Source organism: Balaenoptera musculus, chromosome 5 (genome assembly GCF_009873245.2).
Source record: "Balaenoptera musculus isolate JJ_BM4_2016_0621 chromosome 5, mBalMus1.pri.v3, whole genome shotgun sequence".
Lineage (NCBI taxonomy): Eukaryota > Metazoa > Chordata > Mammalia > Artiodactyla > Balaenopteridae > Balaenoptera > Balaenoptera musculus.
Genome location: NC_045789.1, coordinates 37,904,939 through 37,930,959, shown reverse-complemented (window position 1 = coordinate 37,930,959; position 26,021 = coordinate 37,904,939). Strand labels below are relative to the sequence as shown.

General features: G+C 38.5%; 1 protein-coding gene across 4 annotated transcripts in view; it reads left to right on the top strand.

Annotated features, from left to right (window-relative positions):
- Positions 1–26,021, top strand: part of KLHL2 (kelch like family member 2) — a 128,204-nt gene that overhangs the window by 32,141 nt on the left and 70,042 nt on the right. For 2 of the 4 annotated variants that reach the window (XM_036853065.1, XM_036853066.1), the window contains one exon: positions 10,920–11,041. The exons of 1 other annotated variant lie outside the window; for it this stretch is intronic. In XM_036853065.1, coding sequence (XP_036708960.1) covers positions 10,920–11,041 — 122 coding nt within the window. Of the gene's footprint in view, positions 1–10,919; positions 11,042–25,104; positions 25,330–26,021 lie in introns of those variants that run through there. One more of the 4 variants, XM_036853067.1, reaches the window with a different exon arrangement.

Sequence of the window (26,021 nt, the reverse complement as noted above, 5' to 3'; positions counted from 1 at the left end):
CTTTTTCTTTTGCTCTCCTCTCTTGTGACTTGATGACTCTCTTTAGTGTTATGTTTGGATTCCTTTCTTTTTCTTTTTTTTTTGTGTGTGTGTACATCTTTTAAAGGTTTTTGGTTTATTATTACCATAAGGTTCATATATAACAACCTATGTGTATCTGTATATGTGATTATTTTAAGTTGAGGATCTCTTCAGTTCTAATGCATTGTAACAACCCTGTATTTTTACTTCCACCTCCCCATATTTAATGTTTTTGATGTCATATTTTACATCTTTTTCTTTTGTGTACCCCTTAATTATTTATTGTGGATATAGATGATTTTACTACTTCTGACTTTTAACCTTCCTTCTATCTTTATAAGTTGCTGATCTACAACTTTTACTATATGTTTGCCTTTACCAGTGAGAATTTTCCTTTCCTAATTTTCATGTTTCTAGTTGTGGTCTTTCCTTTTTCACTTAGAGAGATTCCTTGAACGTTTCTTGTAAAGCTGGTTTAGTGGTGCTGAACTTTTTTAGCTTTTGCTTATCTGCAAAGCTCTTTCTCTGTCCTTCAAATCTGAATGAGAGCTTTGCAGGTAGAGCATTTGTGGTGTACATTTTATCCTTTCATCAGTTGAAATATATCATGGCCGTCCTCCTGGTCTGTTAAGTTTCTGCTGAAAAGTCAGTTGATAGTCTGTGGGCATTCTCTTGCTGCTTTTAAGATTTTCTCTTTATCCTTAATTTTTGCCATTTTAATTATAATGTGTTGTGGTGTGGACCTCTTTCAGTTCTTCTTGTTTGGGACTCTGTACTTCCTCTACCTGGATGTCTGTTTCCTTCCCTAGGTTAAGGAAGTTTTCACCTGCTATTTCTTCACGTAAGTTCTCTGCCCTTTTCTCTCTTCTTCTGGTACCCCTATAATGTGAATGTTAGTACGCTTGATGTTGTCCCCGAGGTCTCTTAAACTACCCTCATTTTTTCAAATTCTTTTTTTTTCTGTTCATCTTGGGTGATTTCCACTAGTCTGTCTTCCAGATTGCTATTCCACTCCTCTGTATCATCTAATATACTGTTCATTACTTCTAGTTTTTTTTTTTTCCAGTTATTTTATCTTTGGGTCTGTTTGGGGCATCTTTGTATTTTCTAACTACCTATCAGTTAAAATTCTCACTGTATTCATTCAGTTCTTCTCCCAAGTTTGTGAAGCATCTTAATGATCATTACCTAGAATTCTTTATCAAGTAGATTGCTTTTCTCCATTTCATTTAGTTCTTTTTCTGAGGTTTTCTCTTGTTCCTTTGTTTAGAACATATTTTGCTTTCTTATCATTTTGCCCAATTTTCTGTATATATTTCTGTGTATCAGGTAGGTTGGTTAAGTTTCTGGATCTTGGAGAGGTGGCCTTATGCAGTTGACATCCTGTGGGGCCCAGCAGCTCACTCCCTTCCTGTTCAGAGCTGTATGCTCTAGGGGTACCCCCTCTAGGGGTACCCCCTGTGTGGGCTGTGTGACCCCTTTTGTTGTGGGGGGAAGAGTACTGTGGGCGGTCTGGTAGGCAGGGCTGGCCCCTGGCCTGGTTGGCTGCAAGGCTGTGCCATGCACAGTGGCTGTGGTCAGGCTGGAGGGTGGGGTAGGCTTCCCACGCGGCTGTCTGCATGGTCTGATTGGGGCACACAGCTGCTGCCAGCCCACTGGTGGGCAGGTAAGCCCCTGGCACTAATAGTCTATAGGGTGGACCCCAAAATGGCACTTGCTAGCACCAGTGTCCTTGTGGTAGAACGAGCTCCCCAAAATGGCTGCCACCAGCATCAGTGACCCCAGGGTGAGCTCTTGCCTCTCTGGGAGGCTCTCTGAGATCAGAAAATAGGTCTGACCCAGGCTCCTTTCAAACTACTGCCTCTGTCCTGGGTCTCAGAGTGTATGAGATTTTGCACACAGCCTTAACAGATGAGTCTCTGTTTCCTACAGCCCTCTTGCTCTCATGTAGCCAAGCCCTTCCAGCCTTCAAAGCCAGATGTTCTAGGGGCTTGTCTTCTTGGTGTAGGATTCCTGGACTGGGGAGCCTGATGTGGGGCTCAGAACCCTTGCTCTTTGGGGAGAATCTCTGTAACTGTGATTATCCTCTTGTTTGTGGGTTGCTGACCTGGGTGAGTGAGTCTTGACTAGGTCATGTCATTGCCCCTTCTGTCCTTCTCATTGTGGTTCCTTCTCTATGTCTTTAGTTGTGGGAAATCTCTGCTAGTCTTCAGGTCATTCTCATTTATAGTTGCTCTGTGAGTAGTTGTAATTTGGTGTGCCTGTAGGAGCTGGTGAGCTCCAGGTCTTCCTACTCTGCCACCTAGCCACACCCTCCCTTAACCTCATTCTTAAAAAAACAAAATTTAAACATACAGTACTGTACAAGGATATGAAGTTATTATCTGTTCCAACAATGAGCTTATAATCTTAGATTATTGGTAGGACAAGTAAATACTTGTAAATACATATACAGTTATAGAAAAAAAGCACAAATACAAATCTATTCATACTTTAGAAACTTAAATATATCCTGGGCCTAACATTTTGCTGGATACTTCAAGGAATACAAAACAATATTAGCATACTTCCTGCCCCAGTAGTGTATTATATCACTGGGGAAATGAGATGTGCACACTTTAAATACATAATAGTTTATGGAAGATCTGTGTGTGCAAAGGAGTAATACAGATGGTGAGGACTGTGATGGGCAGCATTGAGAGAAGGGGATCTGACATTTCTTGAAACATAATGAATGTAAAGGTTTACACAGATGAAGAAAAGTGCAGAAAGCAATGTGGAGAGAATGGACTTAGTGTTTTGGGAGTAGAGAGGAGTCTGGAGGCACCTCACTCTTCAGCCTATTACATTCTTGCTGTTCCGAACTGAATTAAATAATCAAGAAGTTAGGAAAGATAGTAGAGGGGCCGTGAGCCAAGTTGGGCAAGTGATTTGGGGAGGGTGCCTTTAGCTGAGGCTAATTCGAAAAGTTGAAATGGGATTAGTCAAATTTTTATGTTGTGGATTCACTTCAGTCTTTTGGTTTACATCTTATTTATTACTCCTGGAGTCTTTTCTAAACAGAATCTCTAGTTTGCAAAAGGAGTATTTGATCTGCATTGGCCTAATTTAGGAATTCACTAGTAAAGTGCTGTCCCTGTAAGTGGCCTTCCTTCAGGTGACACTGTTATTGCCACTTCCTTGTCAGAGTTACTGGATCTTTGGGATCATTAATCACTTCATCAGTCTGGGCTTCAGTTTCCCCTTCTGGAAAATGGGGATGATAATATTTACTTCCTAGGATTCTTATAAAGATTAAGTGAGATCATGTATGTTAGCCCTTTATTTGGCACATAGAAAATGTTCAATTAATGTTGGCAGTAATTATCATGATTATCATTATTATTTTTTACCCTCAATTCCTAAATGTCTTTATATTGTAAGAATATAAGATTGAAAACGTCTACACTAGACTTTTTTTGATAAATGTTTTATTTTCCAGTTACAAAATGTAGTGATTAACTTAAAATTACAAGATCAGGGTTAGTTTCCTTTCCCTTCAAAAGATGATACTTAAGAGTCTGCAGACTCCCTGAGCCTTCGACATCCAGAGACATGGATGCTGGAGATGGGAGATCTCATTATGTCTCTATTTTTCTTCTCTGTTTACTTAAGCATCTGAACTATATTTCAGCTTCCCTCTTTTCTTTCTTTTTTTCTTTTTTCTTTTCTCTTTTTTTTTTTTGCCTAATGGTTCTCACCTCTTCATGTTTCAGCTAACATGCAATTTCTGAATAAGTGAGTTTTGCTTAATGATGGGAATGAGGCCCTGAAGACGTCTTGATTGTATAAGTATTCCTAAGTATGTATCTCAGTTAACTGATGGGTGGGTCCTTGCAGTTCAACCTGTTTCTGCCTGAGAGTACTTGGTCAAATCTTAGATTGCTAGGTGCTAAAGTAGATACAAAATAGGGATTCTATGTTAATTTCTGACACATATAAAATGTGAATTGAGTACCTCAATTGTGATTTTTTTTACAACTTTATTGAGGCATATTTTATATTGTAGTGTTCAGTGATTTTTAGTAAATTTACTGAGTAGTACTTCCATCACCATAAATCAACTTTAGAACATTTTTGTTCCCACATAATATTTTTGAGGTTCATCCATGTCATAGTATGTATCATCAGTCTGTTCCTTTTTATTGCTAAGTAGATTCCATTGTATGAAAATGGCACATTTTGACTATTCATTTACCAAGCTGATGGACATTTACATTGTTTCCAATTTTTGGCTATTAAGAATAAGGCTGGGGACTTCCTTGGTGGCACAGTGGTTAAGAATCCACCTGCCAATGAAGGGACCTGTGTTTGATCCCTGGTCCGGGAAGATCCCACATGCCGCGGAGCAGCTAAGCCTGTGAGCCACAACTACTGAGCCTGTGCTCTAGTGCCTGCAAGCCACAACTACTGAGCCTGCGCACCACAGCTACTGAAGCCTGCGTGCCTGGAGCCCATGCTCCACAACAAGAGAAGCCACTGTAGTGAGAAGCCTGCGCACTGCAACAAAGAGTAGCCCCTGCTTGCCGCAACTAGAGAGAGCTCACGTGCAGCAATGAAGACCCAACACAGCCAAAAATAAAATTAAAATTAAAAAAAAGAATAATGCTGCTATGAACATTCATGTGCAGTTCTTTGTGTGGACAAATGTCTCATGGTGGTAGATACCTATGTGTGGAATTCCTGGGTCATATGGTAAATTTATATTTAACTTTTTAAAAATTGCTATGCTATTTCCCCAAGTGGCTGCATCATTTTATATGCCTATGTTATGTATGACTGTTCCCATTTCTCTACATCCTTGCCAACACTTGTTGCTATCTTTTTTTTTTTTTTTCAATTGTGGTCATTCTAATGGGTGTGAAATGGCATCTCTTATAGTTTTAATTTGCACTTCCCTAATGACTAATGATGTTGAGCATCTTTTCATTTGCTTAGTAGGCTAGACTTTTATGGTTCTTCAGCAATAGATGCTATTTACCTTTCTGGCAATCTTTGTTCATTTTCTTCTTTTGAATCCACTAAATAGCAGTTTGGCAGAGATTAGATTAGATTTTTTACCTAAAGAAGACATGAAAATCTGGTCTAGGTGGTTTAGTGTACATATATTCATTTAAGATTTGCTAGACTGTGAGCCCATTGTTTATCTGTTTTCCTGGTCTGAAGTCCTATTATATTTATATTATCTGTCATAAAAAATATGTCGAGGCCCACAAGAAGACCTTGGCATGCTTCCACCCCATCACACACCATGATGTTTGTGCACTGTGGCTCAATGATCAGCAGTAAGCAGAAGTGTCTGCAGTGGCACAGGGCTACCTTGTACTCCTCTTGTTCCCTGTGACTCGCCTATTAGGAAATGGGGACTCTACAGATATTCTTTTTTGGCCCTTGTTTTTCATCTCCCCTAAACTATAGGTGAATTTTTCATTCAAATTATATCACCTAAAAAAGAATTCTGTTACTTATTGTAGTTCCATTTGGGTAGAAGGGAGGTGAAAAGTAATTCTGTGATGTAGTCACAGGTTTTTCTTTTGTGAAGTATGGACCAATTTAGATCAAGGCCAGGTTGTTTAACTGTTACTTGGGAAAGAATAAATCAAATTGTGTTCTTGTGTTTTTATTTATTTATTTATTTTATCATCCTTTTTTTGTTTGGTTTGGTTTGGTTTGGTTTGGGGTTTTTTGGCCATGCCACGCAGCATGCGGGATCTTAGTTACCCGACCAGGGATTGAACCCATGCCCCCTGCAAAGGAAGCATGGTCCCTTAACCGTGGACCTCCAGGGAAGTCCTGAGTTCTTGTTTTAAAATTACTTGTTTGTGTACAAATGTGGCATTTAAAATGCCATTTTTCTTAACAAATATATTTGAGGCTTCTGTGGTGCCACAGGCTAAAATATCTGAAATCTAGTGGGAAATACTGTATTTTTATTTTCAGTCTTCTTTTTTGGGGGTGCGTTTTGATAATTTCTTTTGTCACATTGAACATGATTTAGTAAGGTAAATTAGAATAGGAAAAGATACATTATCATTTGAATGATTAAGATGTGAGATATTTTAAAAGTTGTGTGCATGTTGTATTTGTCTAAGATTTGTGCTTTCCTTCATGAAGGAGTATTCATTGAGCATCTTCTGTGTGCTAGGTGTTATCCTAGGCTTTGGGGAGAGGAGGAATGGTTAGAGAGGAAACATAAAGAAAAGGTAATTTCTCATATCGCTGACTGCTGTGAAGAACATTAAATAGGGCATTGCACATAAAGTGCATATAACTTTAGTCTGCATATAACAGAAAACTCCCCTTAAGCTGGTTTAAGTAGCAAGGAAATATATTCTCTCATAACTGGAAAATAGGCTGGGCACCAGGTATGATCGGATCATCAGGGATCCTCTTCCTTCTGTCTCGCCACCCGGCTGTGCTCACTAAAAATTTTATCCTATGGTTGCTTCCCCCATGAATGCAAGATGCCTACGAGAGTGGACCCAACATCTCGAGGAAGGAGAGGGGTTGTCTCTTTCCTATTTTTCTTTTAGGAACTGGGAGACCTGTTCCAGAAGTTACTCAAGCTAGAGCCAAACTGGCAGGGTAATGTAGTTACCATGTTTGCCTTAGATTAGTTGTAGAATTGGGGAATTATGTACCATGCCACCATACCCAGTGCCTGGCAGGGGCATTCGGGTCATCTTGCCAGAACGAAGATACCATTGTGTCAGTAGCTTCTTTGTAACCTGAGACTAATAATGAGCAAAAGGGCAATAGTGATTCGACTAGGTGACAAGTATAACTTGAAGAGTAATGGAATAAAATTTATTTATTAAATGTGGCTGTAAGCTTGTCATTCAATTCTTAGGGTTTCAACATAGTATAAAGTGTACTGTACTATATTTTTATTATTTTTTCAATTTATGTGCTAAGCAATAACTGAAATTAGAGTCACATGAGTTTTTAATTGATCCTAGGGTTTGCCCTCTTAAACCTATTCACTTTTTAGAACTTCAGAATGGGTAAATACAGTCACCAGTTTGTTCTGGGCTTCAGGAGTCCTGATTAAGATCCTTGAGCTGGAAATGTTTCTATCCATACATGTGTCCATAAGCTTTTACGATTTGGGGGGACTTCATTTCTTTTCTCAAAAACAGTAGAGATGGTGCAGTGTTCATTAGTGAAAGTGCTTAGCTCGGCCTGTATAGTGGACGTTCAATAGATGTTTGTTAACTGAAATCCTTCAGAGCTAGAATACCCATATTCAAGACTAACTTAAGTGTTAGTAATTGTGTTAAGTAAAGGTGCTACATTTAAAATTGGCACTTGTTTTACTTTTTGCTTTTCTAGTCATTCATTCAAACAGCCGTTATTTATTGGGTATCTACCATATGTCAGGCATTGTGGGATACAGAGGTAAGGAAGACGTCATCCCTGCTCTCAGGAAACTCGAGAATCCAGGTGGGGAGAACCAGATATTATTATGACAGAGTGGATTTGCAGGAGGTAACCTACGGTGAGAACCTAACCCAGCCTTGGGTCATCAGCAGGCAAGGCTGCTTGGAGAGGTTCCAGCTGAATCTGGAAGAATATGTGGGGGTTAGCCTGGGGAATGAGGGCATGGGGAGACAGAGATGATGAAGCTCGACAGAGGCATCGAGGTAGGAAATTGCTGGGTGTGTGTGGGAAACTACACAAAGTTCCTTCCTTATGTAAATTAAGACTAGAAGTGGGAGAGAGAGAGAGGAGGCTGGATAGCGAGGCAGGGGTGGGACGTGGACAGGCCTGCATGCCTGGACTGGGAGCAGCTGAAGGCTTTTGAGCGCCATGGCCAGATGTGTGGAGTCCATCCTGGAGGTGAGGGCGAAGGAAGAGGTGGCACAGCGGCAGGAGGGATGGAGAGGAGGTGAGGGTGGCGGTATCTGTGTGGATATCACAGTATAGCTTCAGCTCTATAATACATGATCAAACACAGGAGAAGAACCCTAAGACAGGAAGTTAAAAAAATGTTCTGTGATTAAACTCTTTACGGTATCATTGGGTATCTTTTTAAAATTCATTATCAGGAATTCCTTGGCGGTCCAGTGGTTATGACTTGACGTTTTCACTGCTGTGGGCCTGGGTTCAGTCCCTAGTCGGAGAACCAAGATCCCACAAGCCACATGGCACGGCCAAAAAAAAAAAAAAAGAAAGAAAGAAAAACAAAACTCATTATCAAAAATAAATCTCCTCTATAAACACAGCAAAGGACAGAAGTAAGATAATATTTAACAACTAGAATTAGCTCTAAGTAGCTTTTACAACTCTCTTTGGTATGTGTTTTGGTTCTTCGTAGTTACTGGAATTTTTAAACTATTAACACAGTCTGCGGCAAGCTATTTGTTTTTGTAAATTAATATGAAAAATAAAGATTAAAGCATTTCTAAAGCAGTATGTGATAGAGATAGAATTTGTTGGAAGTAGATACAGTTTTCTTGGGAGAGAAATAATTAATATTAAAAATGACACTTAAGGAATGTATGAATCAGCACAGTGCATCTTATAGCAGCAATACCTTAAAAACTATAATATTAAAAACTGCTTGGCAGAGAACTGATAATTTTTCAGTCATACATGTAAATTAAGGTCAAACTTGTTTTTGTCTAAATCATGCCTAAGTCCTGAGGAGTGAATTCCTTGAGAACTAAGTACATGGCTTTATGCTTGTGTGGCCCCGGGCCCTGTGGGGCTTTGCACATCGCAGGGACCCTAGAGATGAATTAGAGTGGCCTTTCGCTAAAGTCCAAGTGGGAATTACCAAAGTGTCCTCACTACCACAAAAGAGCTTTCAGATGACACAAATCCCATCTAGCTACAAGATCCAGAGAGAGCAGGACAGAGGAAGGTGCCTTATATGTAGATGAAGAATTATGTTTCCATATTCCTCGACCCTGCTTTTTTTACCCTTTTCTTTAAGGGGGAAAAAAAACATGCTTTCCCCTTTTTCATGAAAGGAAAAAAAAACCAAAAACATGCTGAGGCAGCAGATACATAGCCCAATCCCTTGTCTTCCTGCTATATAGGCATATAACAGGAGCATATCATCAACTTTCTCTCTTCCCTTGTACTACCAGTGGATGTTTTCCCCCCTGGGAAGTAGCATAATAGTTTTTCAGATATTTTAGCTCTTAGGAGAACAGCTTTTTTTGAGCTTTTGTCAGAGAGAATCTCCAGGGAAGCAGGTAGTTAAATATACATCACTGTTATTATTTCTCTCTTCCCGGTGTTTATGTTTGCAAAGGAATTTTGTATGATTATGGATTCCTATAGCTTTTTCTGACAATTTATGATCACTGACAGTATACTGTACCTGAAAAAGAAATGAACTTTCAAGAAATCTTGAGGCCATTGTGTTGTTTTTCTAACAGGTGAGGGATGGTGGCATTGTTTTTCATACTTCCTTTATCTTTGAAACCTGATGAATGTAGAACTAAACCTTTTTGCTAAGGTGTTCCCTAACACTCAACATTATTTTTAGGCTGTCTTGTTTTTAATTGAGTTTTCTTTCCCCATTCAATTGCTTATGTTTCCCTATTCTTGGGCCATTTTATGTCCGCACATATGTGCCCAAACCTGCTTCTAACTCTCCATGAGTCCCCTGGGTTTAGGAGCCATCCCTTCTCTTTTCTGCTTCCCCGTTTCTTTATACAAGAGAGGATCTTATTTATGATCCCTGAATGCTTAACCGGTTCAGTGGGTAGTAAGAGGGAGGTCTTGTACCACTTACTTAGCAGGCAGTGATGTAGAAGGGCATCTGGCTTTAGTAATAAATGCTGGTATGGAAATGACTTCAGGATGAAGTTGCTGCAGATGACAAATAGGAACGGAACTTGGGCTAGAAGGCCCATTGCCATTTGCCTTGGCCATTGACTCACCTCTTTAAGACCCCTCTTTTGTCTTGCATTTCCTGGGCATCTTCTGTAATTTGTGTTCTGATTGTTTCCTATCTGAGAGGTGTGTCTTCCCAGAGGGCAGGGGCAGGCACTGGTGTGCTTGTGAGCGAGTACCAGGAACTTGGAAGTTAGCCTCACGGGGTAACGCTGTGTTCTAGTCTTGAATAGAAATTCAAAAGGAAAAGAAACTGCTCTAAAGCATTGTCAACTAAAAAAATGCACACCCTAGAAGCTGCGAATTATGTTTTACTCAGCGGACTTTCGGAGGACTTCAGCCCAGGAGGCAGCCTCTCAGATCTCTCTGAGGGACTGCTCCAAAGAGGTCAGGGAGGAGCCAGAATATGTAGGAGTTTTTGCAGAAGAACCAGGTAGTCGGAACATCAAAAGATTATTGTTAATTAAAGAAAACCAGACAAGTTAATAAATTTAGCACTTTTCTATGTATGGGAAGATAACAAGCGTCTGGGCTCATTGAAATCATTCCTTTGATACACACCTTAACTACCTAGGGCCAGTATCCTATTTTTTTTTCCCATTCTGAATCCCCTCATGGTGCACAGTCTGGGGTGGCCTGCAATGGCTGATGGCTGCAACATCCTGTGTTTACTGCTATGGCAGGTGACATTCTTTGTCCACACATTGGACCAAAAAGAGGCATGGACGGCATTGGGTCCTGAACCTATAATTCTACAGGTATTAAGAGTTCATGCAGTTGGACATGTGGCATATTCATCACCATGATGTGATTTCCAGGTACAAGTGGGTAACGGAAGTACCTTGTATGGTTTCCTCAGGTAAGCTTTTAGGGGAGGTAGGGGAATGTTGTAGGCCTGCTGAAGTGGCTGACCATGTTGCCTCCTGAATACAGTGAGTGGCCGTCTGACTGGGTTTTGGTCTTCCCGCTGGGTGTCTGCTACAGCATCAGCCTTGCTCCTTGTGTTTCAGGTGAGATGAGTGAGAGCCGAGCAAAGAGAGTTCGAATCAAGGAGGTGGACGGCTGGACCCTGAGGATGCTGATTGACTATGTTTACACGGCGGAGATTCAGGTGACAGAAGAGAATGTACAGGTAAGGGTGACGCCTCATATCACTTGGTTCTTTACACATGTCAGTGTTCTAATGCAAAAGGACATACCTGTACATAGACACTTTGTACCAAAGTAATAGAATTTGTTGTTAAAACTGTATTTCTAAGAGACATTATAAAGATTATAGCTTTTTAATAATGTTCCTGATTTCAGTATCTTTTATATTCTCAAAGTTCTAAGATACAAATTCTTTAGTTCTCTGAATGATGCTTGTTCTTTTATGAAGACATGGTCATGTTCATTTATAACTACAGTGCTACCCATATTTTCCTTTATTCCCTGGAAGGTTAAGTCTGTAAAGGGTGTTTTTGATGGCCAACAGCCTTTACTTCTTTGACTATTTCAGCATCCTCTATTAGTGATTCTAGATTTTAGCTAAAATTTGGCATTGCACCTCTCTTACTTTCTATAAAGAACAAATGCTTTATATATATGATGTAAATGTTTAACTAATACAGGTGGATGTGGAGTAGAAAGTGAAAGTCCCTCTTTAAAACTGTACTTCTCTTCGCACTCACCAATCCCACACTCCGTGACTTACTCTCTTTCCCCAGAGGGTAGCCTCTGTTATCTGTTTGGTGTTAATCTTTAAGAATATTTTCTATGTAGTTACACACACACACACACACACACACACACACACAATTTTCTTGACATAAGTATACTTTTACTATACCTGTTGTTCTGTAACTTTGCTTTTTTCACTGAACAAAGTGTCTTGGAGTTCTTTACATGTCAATACACATGAGTCCAGCTCATTCTTTTGTGTGGTGTCCTGTACGTTAATCAGCATATATGATTTTTCACCTTTACAAAAATGTTGCAGTGAATGAACATTTTTATATTTGCATCCAAAAATTTCATGGGATAGATTCCTCAACATGTAATAGCTGGATCAAAAGGTACATTCATGTTTTAATTTCTGATAGATACGCCAAATTGCCATCTAAAAGTTTGTATTTATTTATACTCCTTCCAATAGGTAGACTGTATTTTGAGGACAGCAAAAAGAACTAGGACTAACTTCTTAAGAAATAATCTCTAAATTCTACTTGTGCAAATCGGAAATCTTTTGTCCCTTGTAATTAGTTGAAATATGCTGCAAAATATTTGAATTTGGAGACTGAAATCTTTTCACTTTAACTTGTTAGAGCATGCTGTTATTAAATCTTCAATACTGGCAGTGGTAAGGCCTCCTGGTGATCCTTCCTAGATGGCCTCAGTTAACCTCTGCTTGGAAGTCCCATTCATGAGGTAAAGCATTTGAAAAGCCTTGGTTGATCCTGAAGTCATGTACAAAGGTGTGAATCAGATGCTATGTGAACCTTTTTTTAACATGGAGGAAAATGTTTGGTACGTGTCATCTCATTCTGGTCTTTTCTGTACAGGTGGGCTGTTTGCTGGATTCTGGGGCATTGGTTTCAACAAGACCCTTATCTTGGGTTTCTTTTGCTCCTTCTTTTTATTCGTTTGAGTGCCTGAGTCTCACTGTACCCTATATCTGACCTTCAGTAAATGAATTACTGATTGGTTTCTTTGATTCACATAATGTGTCACATGGGGGAAAACTGCAAAAGGTGGTTTAGGCCTACAAGACTGGAGTGTGTGAATTCAGCTCTGAATGCTGTTTGTAGTAGCTCTTGCAGTAGAGACATTGGCCTGTGAGGAACTGGGAGAACGCTTCTCATGTTTCTTTTAATAACTGTCATGTTCCAGTCCTGAAGTGTTAGTCATCACACCTCTCAGAAAACCTCTTGCCCTGCTAATTTGCCTTTGTGTATATTGCTAGCTCTTACAGGAATACATTGAAAGAGTTGTATTTGGCAGACTCATTAAATGCTTAACATTCACATTGTTTTTGTTGTTTTTTGGAAGAGGGATGTTTCTTCACCGTAGGGGTATCTTGGTATATAAAGCCTTATTTTATACTCCATTGAAAAATACTTGTTTTGCAAAAGTCAGTTTGGAAATAAAATTGATTAAAATAAGCTACCTTTTCCCTAACAAGTATTTTTTTAAATTCTTTCTAGTATTATTATTTTAAAAATTTATTTTATTTATTTATTTTTGGCTGCATTGAGTCTTCATTGCCGCACGTGGGCTTTCTCTAGTTGCGGCAAGCAGGGGCTACTCTTTGTTGTGGTGTGCAGGCTTCTCATTGCGGTGGCTTGTTTTGTTGTGGAGCTCGAGCTTTTAGGCAAACAAGCTTCAGTAGTTGTGGCACGTGGGCTCAGTAGTTGTGGCTCGTGGGTTCTAGAGCGCAGGCTCAGTAGTTGTGGCACATGGGCTTAGTTGCTCCGCGGCATGTGGGATCTTCCTGGACCAGGGCTCGAACCCGTGTCCCCTGCATTGGCAGGTGGATTCTTAACCACTGTGCCACCAGGGAAGCCCCATAACAAGTATTTTTTATTGAAATACAGAGTAAGGGCTTACCTATCAGACACACTAAACTGCTCTTTCCTCTATTTTGTATATTTTTGTCTGTCTGTACTTTGTTAAATCTTTCTTCTAAGTGCTGTTCACCTTAAGGAAAGGAGCAGTTCTGGGGAGGTATCAGTTATTCTTATTAATGTGAAGCTAAAGTTTTAAATGGCCCCAACTAGAAGCTCTGCTCTGAGTATATCTGCTGTGAGAGTGCTGACAGTGGGTACGGAACTCTCTGTAATTCAAAGGTTTATTGTTGTCGGTATATTTTCTCATTAGACCTAGAATCAAATCTCTTGTCAGGTAACCTCCCTTTTGTACATTTCTGTTTTAGTAATAAAGTATAGTCTTAGGATAGCAGGTATCTTAGTCTTCTACTTTGGGACTGCATGTTTTTATGTAGAAGCATAGTGCCATAGAATGCTGAGGTCCAGCTGTCTTAGAGTCAGTTGGTGACAGAACAGGACCATAACCCTGGTTTCCCTGATTCCTAGTTAAGGGTCCCTTCTGCGATACTACGCAGTCTCCTTATTACACAGATTTAAAATATATGTAATAACTGTTTGAAGTGAATGTTGTTAACTTTGAGTCAAAATGAAGGAATGAAGTAGTTTGAAAGATTAACTCTAAAGAAGGGACAATTGTCATTTTATTATATAAGTAATAGGGTTTTAATTCTGGCTGTTTAGGGTTTCCTGATTATTTTTTTCTTTTGTTATTGCTGTTGTTTTTTTGTTTAGGTTTTCAAACTTTGATTTTGAGTTTGGATGGTTGCTTTTAATTATGGTAAGGTTGGGGAATAATTTGAGCCAAATGAATTTGTTTTTTTTTTTTTTTTAAAGAGAAATAAAAGGAGAATACATATTTTACCATGACCACACTTTTAATTGAATTTTTTTGCTGTTGTTGCTGTTGAATAATTTAAATTACTTGTGTTTAAAGTATCCAATCAAATTTTATAAACTTTATATATATGGGACCAGAGAAAATAAAGCCAAAGCCTACTATAAAAGGAGGTAAACTTTTTTGGGGTCATGGACTCCTTTGAGAAGCTAATGAAAAACTGAGCTCTTTCCCAAGTAAAGGGCACTAAAGTATATATGCATGAAGTTTCACATACATGTTCAGAGAATGCATGTACTTTGTCTCCTCCCACCTTCCCCATTAAGAATACTTGACTTTGTGTGTGTGTTTGTGTGTATGTATATGAAGGGTTTTCACATGGGTTTATCTTCAGCTGTGTGCTAGGCATTTTACATATGTCTTAGTTGATATTCACCAGCGTATTAGATAGGTATTACTCTATTTTGCAAATGAGGAAGCTCAGGAAGGTTAAGTAATTAGTTCAGCATCACACAGCAACTATTAAGTTGTCATTAACTACTAGTGTTATTGAAAAAGAGAGTTTGTATATTCAAAAATAAAGGTACATTTATAACTGAAAAAAATTTTTTCAGTATCCCCAAAATTATTGAAGGTTTACTATTCTTCATTTGATGTGTTGATGAACATTTTGGAGAATCCTAAAGGATCTTGAATTTTTAAAAACATTTACTTTATTGCTAAATTTGTGGTTTTGTTACATATGTTTTTACTTCTCAGCTTTTGGGCATTTGTTTTGGCTTGCTAAAAGTAGACAAGAGTTTTTCACCTGATGTAAATGTGAAAAACTAAGGTAAGGCTATTAATAGACAGTGCCAATGTAAGTAAATGATCTTATTCCCAAATTAATATTATAAGTGTTCATCTATAGGTTCTGTCTACGTTAGAACTTTTATCATCTCAGAATTGAAGAAGCATCTGATAATCTTGAATGGATGGGTTTTAAACAGTTCATGAACTGTTTAAACTTTTATGTTGCATGAACTGGAATTATTTGAGATAGAAAATCTCATCTCTTTAAAAAAAGAGCAGAGTTTATTTATTATTTATTTTTTAATATCTTTGTTGGAGTATAATTGCTTTACAGTGTAGAGTTAGTTTCTGCTGTACAACAAAGTGAATCAGCTATATGTATACATATATCCCCATATCCCCTCCCTCTTGAGCCTCCCTCCCATCTTCCCTGTCCCACCCCTCTAGGTCATCACAAAGCATTGAGCTGATCTCTCTGTGCTATGTGGCTGCTTCCCACTAGCTATCTGTTTTACATTTGGTAGTGTATATATGCCAGTGCTACTCTCTCACTTCATCCCAGCTTCCCCTACCCACCCTGTGTCCTCAAGTCCATTCTCTACGTCTGCCCCTTTTTCCTACTCTGCCACTAGGTTCATCAGTACCACTTTTTAGATTCCATATACGTGTGTTAGCATACGGCATTTGTTTTTCTCTTTCTGACTTACTTCACTCTGTATGACAGACTCTGGCTCCATCCACCTCATTACAGATAACTCACTTTCGTTCAAAAAAGGAACAGAATTTAAACAAGAGTTTTTCAAGAGATAGTTAAAATTAATTATTGGTAATAAACACACTAGAGTGTTTAACACAACCTCAGTACAGTAGAAAATTGAAGGTCGTGTGTCCATTTCCTTGGTGGTGTAGGGCAGGACGTTTGTTGTTTGAGATGGGACCATAAGTGACAGCAGTGTGTCATTGTGGAGCCTTCTACCCCTGAGGGCTCCTGAAAGGAGGGCATCGTAGGAGGGGCTTCCATGGTAGGAGTCCTGTTGATATGGTTGACCACTTAATCAAAAAAAGGCTGAAGGGGAGAAACCGTTAAAACAGAGTACTTGTATACCCTAAATATTTTATTTTAACCCCAAACATGTAACTGTACAATTGTATGCTAGTCTTTCGTTGTAAAACTAAGTATGGCCCGCTGCTTGGAGAGCCACACGCTTGTTCTTGCACATACCACACCACACTGATACATCAGCTCTAACTACCCAGTGCTTTTAAAGTGCGGCGAGAGCTCAGACACTTGAAAAGAAATCTCAATGCAAAGTCATCTTCGGACTATACACTTTCTCTGACATTCCTCACACGTCTAATTTGATTGAGAAATTTTTTTGTGGTAACACATTGATCAAATCATTCTAAAGCAATCAAGTTAGTTTTCTTAGAAAAGCTCTGTTTTTACATGCACATGTCATTGGATTACATATATTTATTCAAGTTATATAATTTCAGTAACAAGTGCAAGTGTTCCAAACAAATTGGGAGCAAACCTAACATGCATGAGTTGGTAAGTTGCATCTCAGCTGGAGAGGAGCGGTAGAAGTGTGCAAGCCTGTTAGAGTGTACAGAGGGCGTGGGAGAGTTGGTTAGTCAGGCCAGTAGGTTAAACGGGGAGGTTGGTAAAAGGTGCTTTTGCTGTATTTCTGCATTGGGTAAATAAACATTGAAATGAGATTCCTGTTGATGGCTATTTATTTTAAAAATGGACATTGAAGACACCCTATGAGTTAAACAGACATTGACGGAATATTTGCTGAGTAGTCAGGCCTATGCTGATGACGGTCCTGATGCTACAAAAAATGAACAAGGAACAAAACGTAATGGATAGAGTATAGACTTAAACTGAATTTGAATCTTGGCTTTGCTATTTAAATGCCGTGTGACCTTGTCCTTATTCCTTAACCTCTCTGAGCCTGATTTTCTTGTCTGAAAAAGGGGGATGATTCTGTTCTTTCTTATATAAGACCTTGTGGAACACTGTGATTAGATAACTGGTTTATATAGAGGTGAGACATGCTGGGACTTCATTAAGAGCCCGGTTGGGATTGAGGCTTGAGCCAGAAATAAATGGGGCTAGGAATAAGGGCGTAATTTGGGGCAGGGCGGGTGGCAAGCACTCAATAAATATTTTTTAAATTGAGGGTGGCATGCATTCCAAATTAAAATGTTCAAGGATGAGTGACAAATTCAGGTATGAATGAGGTGCTTCAGGATGCATGGCAGCAGGGTCTTGTGGTGGTGCATACCGTTAGGCTGATGACAATGTCTTTGATTCAGGAAGAGCTCCCCTGAGTGAACAGTGATCCGAGCGTACAGCTCCTGTGTTCTGGCTTGTCTGGAAAGAGACTTGGTAAGGGCTAGGCAGTTGTAATGACCAGAGCTAAGTAAGTTTGGGATTGTGGTGTCTGTTAGGGAACGGACAGCAAACCCAGAATCTGGGGTCATGCTCAGTTCTGTGGGGGTGTAGGGTTCACATTGTGGCTTGGTAAGCATGGGGGTGCTTTGGGGGAGCACACCACATTTAGCGCAGCAGGATTAATGACAGACCGTAATCATTGATTAGGCTCCTAATAAACTTTGCAGTCTTGGTCAGGATTAGTTTAGGACTGAATTGGACTTAACTTGAAGATTTAAGGCTTTTAAAGTCTGCAGCTAGACCAGGCTAGTTCACGTAAGGATTAACAGTGATTTTACTGCTTTTTATACATGGCTTGCTCTTTCTCTTTCATACTTCTAAGCTATTGAGCTTGCCTGTTTTTCCACTGCCAGTATTGATCCTGATAAATTCCAATTTTCAATAATAGTTCATTAAAAATTTATGGAGCATCCATTTTGTGCCAGACAGTGTTCCAGCTGTTGGCGATGCAATACCAAGCAAGACAGACAAGGCCTCTGTCCTGAGAACCTTTATAGCCTATTACTTTACATGTAATTGGGTGTTTCTAGTGACTGTCTATATGTGTACATTAGCCAGTGTGCATCATTCTTAGGATCTAGGTATCTAAGTGATATAATTAGTAATCAGAGGATTGTGTGGTTAGTGTGGAGTCACAGAGAAGGGGGTTTGCTTCAAATGGATAAGAGAGGGCTCTAATGAACTATCAAACACACATTTCTAGTGACGAGAATATTGATTGAGTGCCATCAAATCCAGTGTCTCTCCACGCTGTGTGGTATCCAGAAAAACTCTGACGAATAACTGCTCTTCAGATAACCCATTTCTGAACATTTGATATTCAGTAGTTGTTTTTTCTACCCTCAATCACTTGAGCATGTGACAAACTGTACCAGCCACAGTGCTTATTGAGGCCAGAATTCCAACCAGAGGGTAGAGGGCTGTAGTATTTTTGAACTCTCATCTGTCTCCATATGGAAATTGAATAACATGGACCATTTTGCACCTTATGTTAAAAATAATTTTTTCTGACAGAGACTATAACTCTACACTTGATTATGGTTTAAGCTTGGTTATAGTCATGTTCTAGATCTGCCCTTTAGTTATCCTGATTGAATGACCATTCTCCATTCTCAGCCACACATTTAGAAGTTGCCCAAGTACCAAAGGAGTTCAGTAGAAGGAAGGCTCATCTTCAAGGTGAACAAAACATCTACTGAATAGTTTTACAAATTTTTACAGTGGCATCTTAGCATAAAATTATTTAAGTGAGTATATAATACTGCATATTTAGATTATTGTTGAACAACTCAGAACATAATAAGGAGCCCTTAGATTGGCTGTCTGCTAGAAACTTCATGGGCCAGTGGACTCTGGCTAGTTGTCCTGTTAGAATTCAAAGCTCAAATCTTGAACTTACTATTGACTTCACTAATGGCCTTGAGTAAGACATTAACCTTTCTGTCTGTTTTACAGCTATTAAATGAGGCTAATGATGCTTTGACACCTCGTAGAAATGCTGTAAGATATACTAGTTAAAGCTTCTAAAAATATTAAAGTGCTCTATGAACGTTAGCCAGAAAATGGAACAGCAGTAAAAAGACTTGAGGCCATGAGGAAGAAGAACTCATTTGAGATTGTTTGGGATTGCTGGATAAAAAGTGCTCATGTACTCTTTCCCTTACTCTTTATATCTCAGTCTTTAAACCAGGATGTATTATTTGTAACCAAAAAAAAAAAAAAAAAGATTCTTAATTTGCTATTGATTTCTCTCCACCCAACAAGTCTTGTGTATTTGGATTAGTGTGGAGACAGCAGTCTGGAGTGATGGCAGTACTGTTTTATATCTTCGACTTATAACAGCCTTTTCCATTGGTTTGACTGTGGTGGCTGCAGATATTTCTCATAGCAAAGTCTACAGAAAGCTTACTGTTTTTCCACTTGAGTTCTGTTTCTCTTATGAGGTAGAGCGTAAGTCCTTTGTGTCTAAAAGGGTTTTGGCAGAGAATGTGCTTGGAAAACACTTGTTAAAACTTAAAAAAGAATAAAAATGCCTTGAATCAAACCTTTAGGATTAGTGGTTGTTTATGGTATAGCAATGAAAATCCTATCATGGGAGTGAATTTATCTGACATTTTAATACCTGGAGATCTGTTAACTTAGTATTTTATCACTTTACCAGAATAGTGATAATTTTAGTTTATTGTTATTATCCAGAGGCAAAAATGATGACTTTCTTTTACATTAATAATTACTGTAAAATTTTAAATTATTTACAATTGAGTTTTGATCTTAATTGTATTTTATTATGTTTTAAGTTAGAACTCGGTAAGCCTCATAATTTTAATCAAAATATTTGACCAATGAGAACATCCATTTTTAATCATGCCAGTTATGTTTTACTCTATATAAGTTAAGAGTATAGAACAGATGAAGAACTTATTTAAAATTTAATATGGAAGAAGCCATTGAGGTCAGCTAGTTTGAGAAAATCTAGTAGCTTTATTTTAAGAATATCCTATAGAACTAGATGGACATCACACTTGAAGTGGTTTTTTAAGTTCTTATTTGGAGAAAAGCTAGTTACTCCAGAAACATTAGTAATTATGTTATTTGCTGTAACTTCATATCATTACAATACATAATCTTTGAAGATGTCCAGATGGTTGAGTCATTTTGGAGTTCATGTTTTAAGGCGCTGCATGTGGTATATAAAAGGTATTTATCTTGATGAACAAAAAATGACTCTATCCTGATTATGACTTAGCATCTTATAAAGCAACATTGAATAATTTGTGCAAGGATGAGAAAAATTCGAAATAAATCCTTATCAGGTGGATTTTTTTTCTTGATCTTTGATCTTTGCCTCATGTTTAGGTATGGAGCCTGCGTGGGAGATAGCACGTTTGCATCTGGCATGTGGCCAGTGTTAAGGGTCTGTCTCTCCAAACCAGTTTAGGTGATTAGAGTCTAGAGCTGTTAATTTATCTGTGATTCTGGTGTATGTGGTTTGAGATAAGCCAAAGGTTTTATAAGCCCTAGCATTATTGACATACAGTTTTTAAAAATTATTACCTTTTGAACCTTGATGTATTAATTCCATTGTCAGGTTAGTAAAATTAATGCACTTCTGATCATCTGGTTTTTTTTTGTTTTTGTTTTTGTTTTTAATTATTTATTTATTTATTTTTGGCTGCATTGGGTCTTTGTTGCTGCGCAAGGGCTTTCTCTAGTTGCGGTGTGCGGGGGCTACTCTTCCTTGCAGTGCGTGGGCTTCTCATTGCAGTGGCTTCTCTTGTTGTGGAGCACGGGCTCTAGGTGTGCGGGCTCAGTAGTTGTGGCACACGGGCTTAGTTGCTCCACAGCATGTGGGATCTTCCCGGACCAGAGATCAAACCCGTTTCCCCTGCCAATGCAGGCGGATTCTTAACCACTGCGCCACCAGGGAAGTCCTGATCATCTGGTTTAAGTGTACTTGTGCCTTTCCCGAGGACATATAATTTATGATAACTTTACTTTGTGAAAGTATAGCTGTATCACTAACATGTTTTCAGAAGCTGCTGTTTTAAATTAACTTTATGATGACAAGTGTAGAAATTTGGTCATGTAAGTACGTTTGATTTTTTTGGGGGGGTCAGTTTCTTATTTAGGATTCTATCAGATAGGATTATTATTTTCCATTAAAAATTTTGTTTCATAATTTATAAAGACCTTCCACTGACCTCTGGTTAATCTCAGTGTTGGCTTAAAGCAATCGTTTCCCCCACCTGGTGGGCTGTAGTTTACATTCTATAGATTTTAACTGTTCAGTTTGCTAAGTGTTAACAAGTGCATACACCTGTTAACCCCACCCAAATCAAGATATTGAACATTTATAACTTCAAGCCCCTTCCCTGTAAATCCCTCACCCTAACTCGAGGGTGATATGATCTCTATTATAGTATATTAGTTTTGCCTCTTGAACTTCATATAAATAGATCCACACAGAATGTATTCTTCTGAGGCTGACTTTTTTGGCACAACATAACGTTTGTGAGATTCACGTATGTTATCACATGTTCCAGTAGTTTGTTCTTCTTTATAAATATGCTGAGTACTCCTTTGTGTGGATTTACTGCAATTTACCATGTTGAAGAACATATGTCTAAAGTTTTTGACTGTTATGAAGAAAACTTAAAGCACTTTGATAAGAGACATTAACAATAACGCACTATAATTAAGCTCTAGTTGGGGTCAGGTAGAGGCTGTTATTAAGATGGATGAACTTATTTAATTGCCTATTAAATATGATTTTATTTTTTTCTTTTTCTTTGTTTTGCCTAACATGTGTTTTCTTATCATGTATTTTCTCACTTTTCATTCTCCAGCAATAATTTGATTTTATCTTACAATCTCTTTTTTATGTTAAGTCTAGGCTTTGAGAAACAAAGTTGAGAGATGATGTATGAATATTGATTGCAGACAAGGTTGAGAGGAGAGAATACAGAATAATTTCTGATGAAAAATAACATGTACCTGAAAAGAGCTATTTGTCTAAGGAGTAAGAGTGTATGACGTGTGTGTGTGTTTGTGTGTATGAGAGAGAGAGAGAAAGTGTGCACATATGCACATGCATATATGTCTGTTTTGATATAGCGTTATATTTACAAAAAAAACAAAAAAAATCTTTAAAAATTATTAGCAGTCTCTTCAGCCTTGAAAAAATCCCATTGAAATAAATTTGGTAATCTGTGGGGTCCTCTGAATAATATAAAGCAGTTTAGAAAGAAGATGGAAAAGGAATAGGCATGGACAAAAAGGGCGAGAGGAGGGAGAGGACAGAAAGAGAAAGAGAGGAAGAGGAGGGTGTAGGATGTAACTGAGTCATACTGTGCCCTCACATGACCCAATTTTTTTCTTTAAAATAGAGATCTTGCTTAAGGCCTTACTCATTCTATTACGCATGTAAAGTTGTTCCCCATTAACTATTCTATGATACCTACTGAACAATGATGGTTGGATAAAGACTCTCCCATTTTTATCAACATTACAGATTTTGGAACAAGGAAGAAATATTTGTTGGTGGAAGAATAATGAACCCTTGGTAAAGGATCTCTCAAATTGATCATATTAGGAATTTTCTTTTTTCCTTCATTTAAAAAATTTCTGGTTTTCAGACATGTTTGAATGAAAGTTTAATCCAATCCTATTTGTGCTTAGACCAGATGACTGACACAAAAGGGAGATAATGAATATGAACTATTTTGACAATTATATTTGGCAGTTAATTTGGTGATTATCATCCATAGTTGTAATTATATCCATGCAACACCTTTGAAAAGTCAGAGGTGTCCTTAGTCCCCTGTATTAAGAGATGTATATCTTACTTCTGTTCTTTGAGTTAACTGATAATCTTGGCCTTAAACTTGCCTGTTTTTATTTTAATTAAAAAAATATATATATTTTTGAGGCCCACTGATGGCACTTGTCAGTCTCTATTTTCTTCTTTAGACAGTGGGTCAATCCCTTAACCTCACAACCTGGATCTAACCAGCTTAAATTCTGGTTATGAAGGTAGTTATTTGTGAAATTCTGAGGTTGTGAAAAGGAAGAATCTTAGAGGATCTGATGGAGATACAGAAGGGAATTTTGACCTATAGAAGTAAAATGTATGTTTAGTTTTAGTCGAGAGACCAGCAGTCATGTTTTTTGATTTGTAGTGATTATAGAGAGGAGAGACTAAAGGAGAGGAGATTAAAATGGATTAATTCTGATTAATGATAGGAAAAATAGAATAAAATATTCTTGTTAGAAGAAGGGACTACCTGCCTTCTGTGTTTCAGTTACTTTGCTAAATGCTGACCTCATTTAGTCTTTGTAACATCCTGGACAGAGGGTTATTTTTTTTTTTTTTTTTACAAATCAGAGAATTCTAGCTCTGAGGGGCTAAGTGACTATGGTGATACAGTGAGTATGGAGCTTATCCAGCCTTCAAAGCCAGAGCTCTCTAACTCTAGAGCTTGTGGTAGAGTTTCCATTCTCCATTCTTTACACACTAACTCCATTCTGCCCCTGAGGCTTTACAGGAACTCAGTGACAGATTGGGGATTAATATCTACAGCTCCTGAGTACTCTCATGCCTGTGAACTTTAGACTTTGTGATCCAGAGACCACTGTGAAGGGCAGGAGCACTCAGATGATGGAAACTCCACATGCCCCTACCAAATGTAAGCACTACCTTTTAGAATCCAGGCTCTAGGATGACTGGTATATTTGTTCATTTTGTTCACTCCCAAATCCCCAGAACCTAGACTAGTGGTTGGTATTAATTAGAAGCTCAATAAACGTTTGTCAAATGAATAATGAGGGAATGCCCATAGGATAGGTTGGCCCTGTTTGATGAATAGAGGCTGAGCCAGGCAGGAGGTCCTGGCAGGACAGGAGGAAGGGGACCTGGGAACAGACATTTGTATTTTCTGGGCAGGGACTCAGGGGCACGATTTTGGTTTCTCGGAGAAGTGGTCAGTACACAGTAAAGTAGGGTCCACTGGGAGAAGGGACCTAGTTAGGGGGGCATGTGGGCTGGAACTGGGTCTGGGGAGCAGAGCATCACAGGGCCCAGGGCCACATCAGTGTGGGGATAAATTAGTGCCCACTGGGTTGAGCTGCTTAATTAGAGCCCCGATGTTCTCTCTGCTTAGAGATAAGATTAGATTCAGACCTAAAGCTTCCAGCTATGGAACTGATGGATGCAAGGGCAAGGAGGCGAGCTGTCATTGAAGGATCCATGGACCACTTTCTTTACTTATGTCCACTATGTGTTAGGAAAAATGAAACCTGTGGGAATGTTCAGGTGTTTTGTTTGTTCAACATTGTCTTACTAATCAAGTTCCTTGAGATCAAAGGAACGTGATTGATGTCCATTAAACTTTTTCTAGTATGATTATAGGTTAAAGCTGTGTATTCACTTAATTTTATATGATTGTATCTTATTGCAAACATTTTAGAAATATTAGTTTTTTCAACCATTATTAGTTTTCATTGTCATTGATTATAATATTTTATTATGTGAGTGTAACATAATTTTTTTTTTTTTTTTTTTTTTAGTGTAACATAATTTAGTTAATTGTCATACTGTTCAATCTTTAGTTGTTTCTGTTTTTTTCCCTACTCTTCTTATAAGTAATGCTAAAGTAGAATTCATGGATGTAGCCTGTTTCATTCTTTGAACTATTTTCTCAAGGTACATTCCCAGAACATACTTTCAGGGTCAAAGGCTTTAAACTTTTATATTTTTTGGTAGCTCTTTATGAATGTTGCCTATTTCCTTTCTAAGAGAGCTGACTAGTTTACAGCGACAGCAAAAATGTGCTAGGGGCCATGGCCTACTGTACCTTGACCTGAATGTTTGATGTTAATTTTTTTAATCAGTAGTCATAAAATGCTCTTATTTTAGTTTATATTTATTTGATAATTAGTGAGGTATCAAATATATTTTCTATTTTTGTATGTTGTGTTTGTTCTTTTCCAAATTGTCCCTGATTATATCTTTTACTTTTAGAATATTTGATGCAAAAAGAAAGCAACCTTATGCTTATTGTGAATGATCTGGCATAGAACGTCATCTTGTGAGGGAGAAAGGAAATCGTGGCATTTCATTGTAATGGGATTGAATGTTCAAACTAAGAACAAAAGCCTTGAATTAGCGCTAATGTGCTACTCTGGTCATGTGCCAGGCACTGTGTTGAATGGTTGACCAACTTTTTAAATTTTTTCAACAACTCTGCAAGGTAGGTGCTGTCTTCATTGTACGTTTGAGCCACTGTTGACTAAGTTGGAGACTTTAGAGAAAACTTGGGTTAAAAATAATGGAAGAAGCAGCTGTAAAAAGGGTAATATAGGAGAGGGGGCTTTCATCCTGCCTGAAAGCCATATTGCCCCCATATTTCTTCTTCCAGTGCTACCTTTGCCTTTCTCCTTCATTTATTATATCATTGGAAATCACATCAATTACAGACGTGTTCTGCTTAAGAGTCAGCCTCTTTTAAAACTTTAAATACCTCTGGAAGGAATTTGTCCTAGAAGGTGATGTGTTATTAACTCTTAATATGAATTAATAATAAGATGGCTTTCCTTTTGACCCTGCTGGCAGTAGCTAGCCCAAGGGATGGAGCTTGGGTGGGGGGGGGAGGGTGTTCAGAGGGGGAGGTGAGATAGGTGTATTTAGAGGATGAAACACTTAGCAGGAAAGGCAGATCTGGGTGGAGAATCATAGCTGGGTACACAGCACAGAGAACTGGCTGCCTGTGGCCCAGCTTTAGGGCTTTGAGATGTAGAAGTGCAAATGAGGTGGCGGGATGCCAATGACAAACACTTCCTATTTCAAAACTCCTTCCCCGGCCAGGCCTACATCCCAGAAAGAGGAAGGAAACTTTCTTCTTCCTTCTCTGCACCCACTGCCCCCTGAGGTCATAGCAGTCAA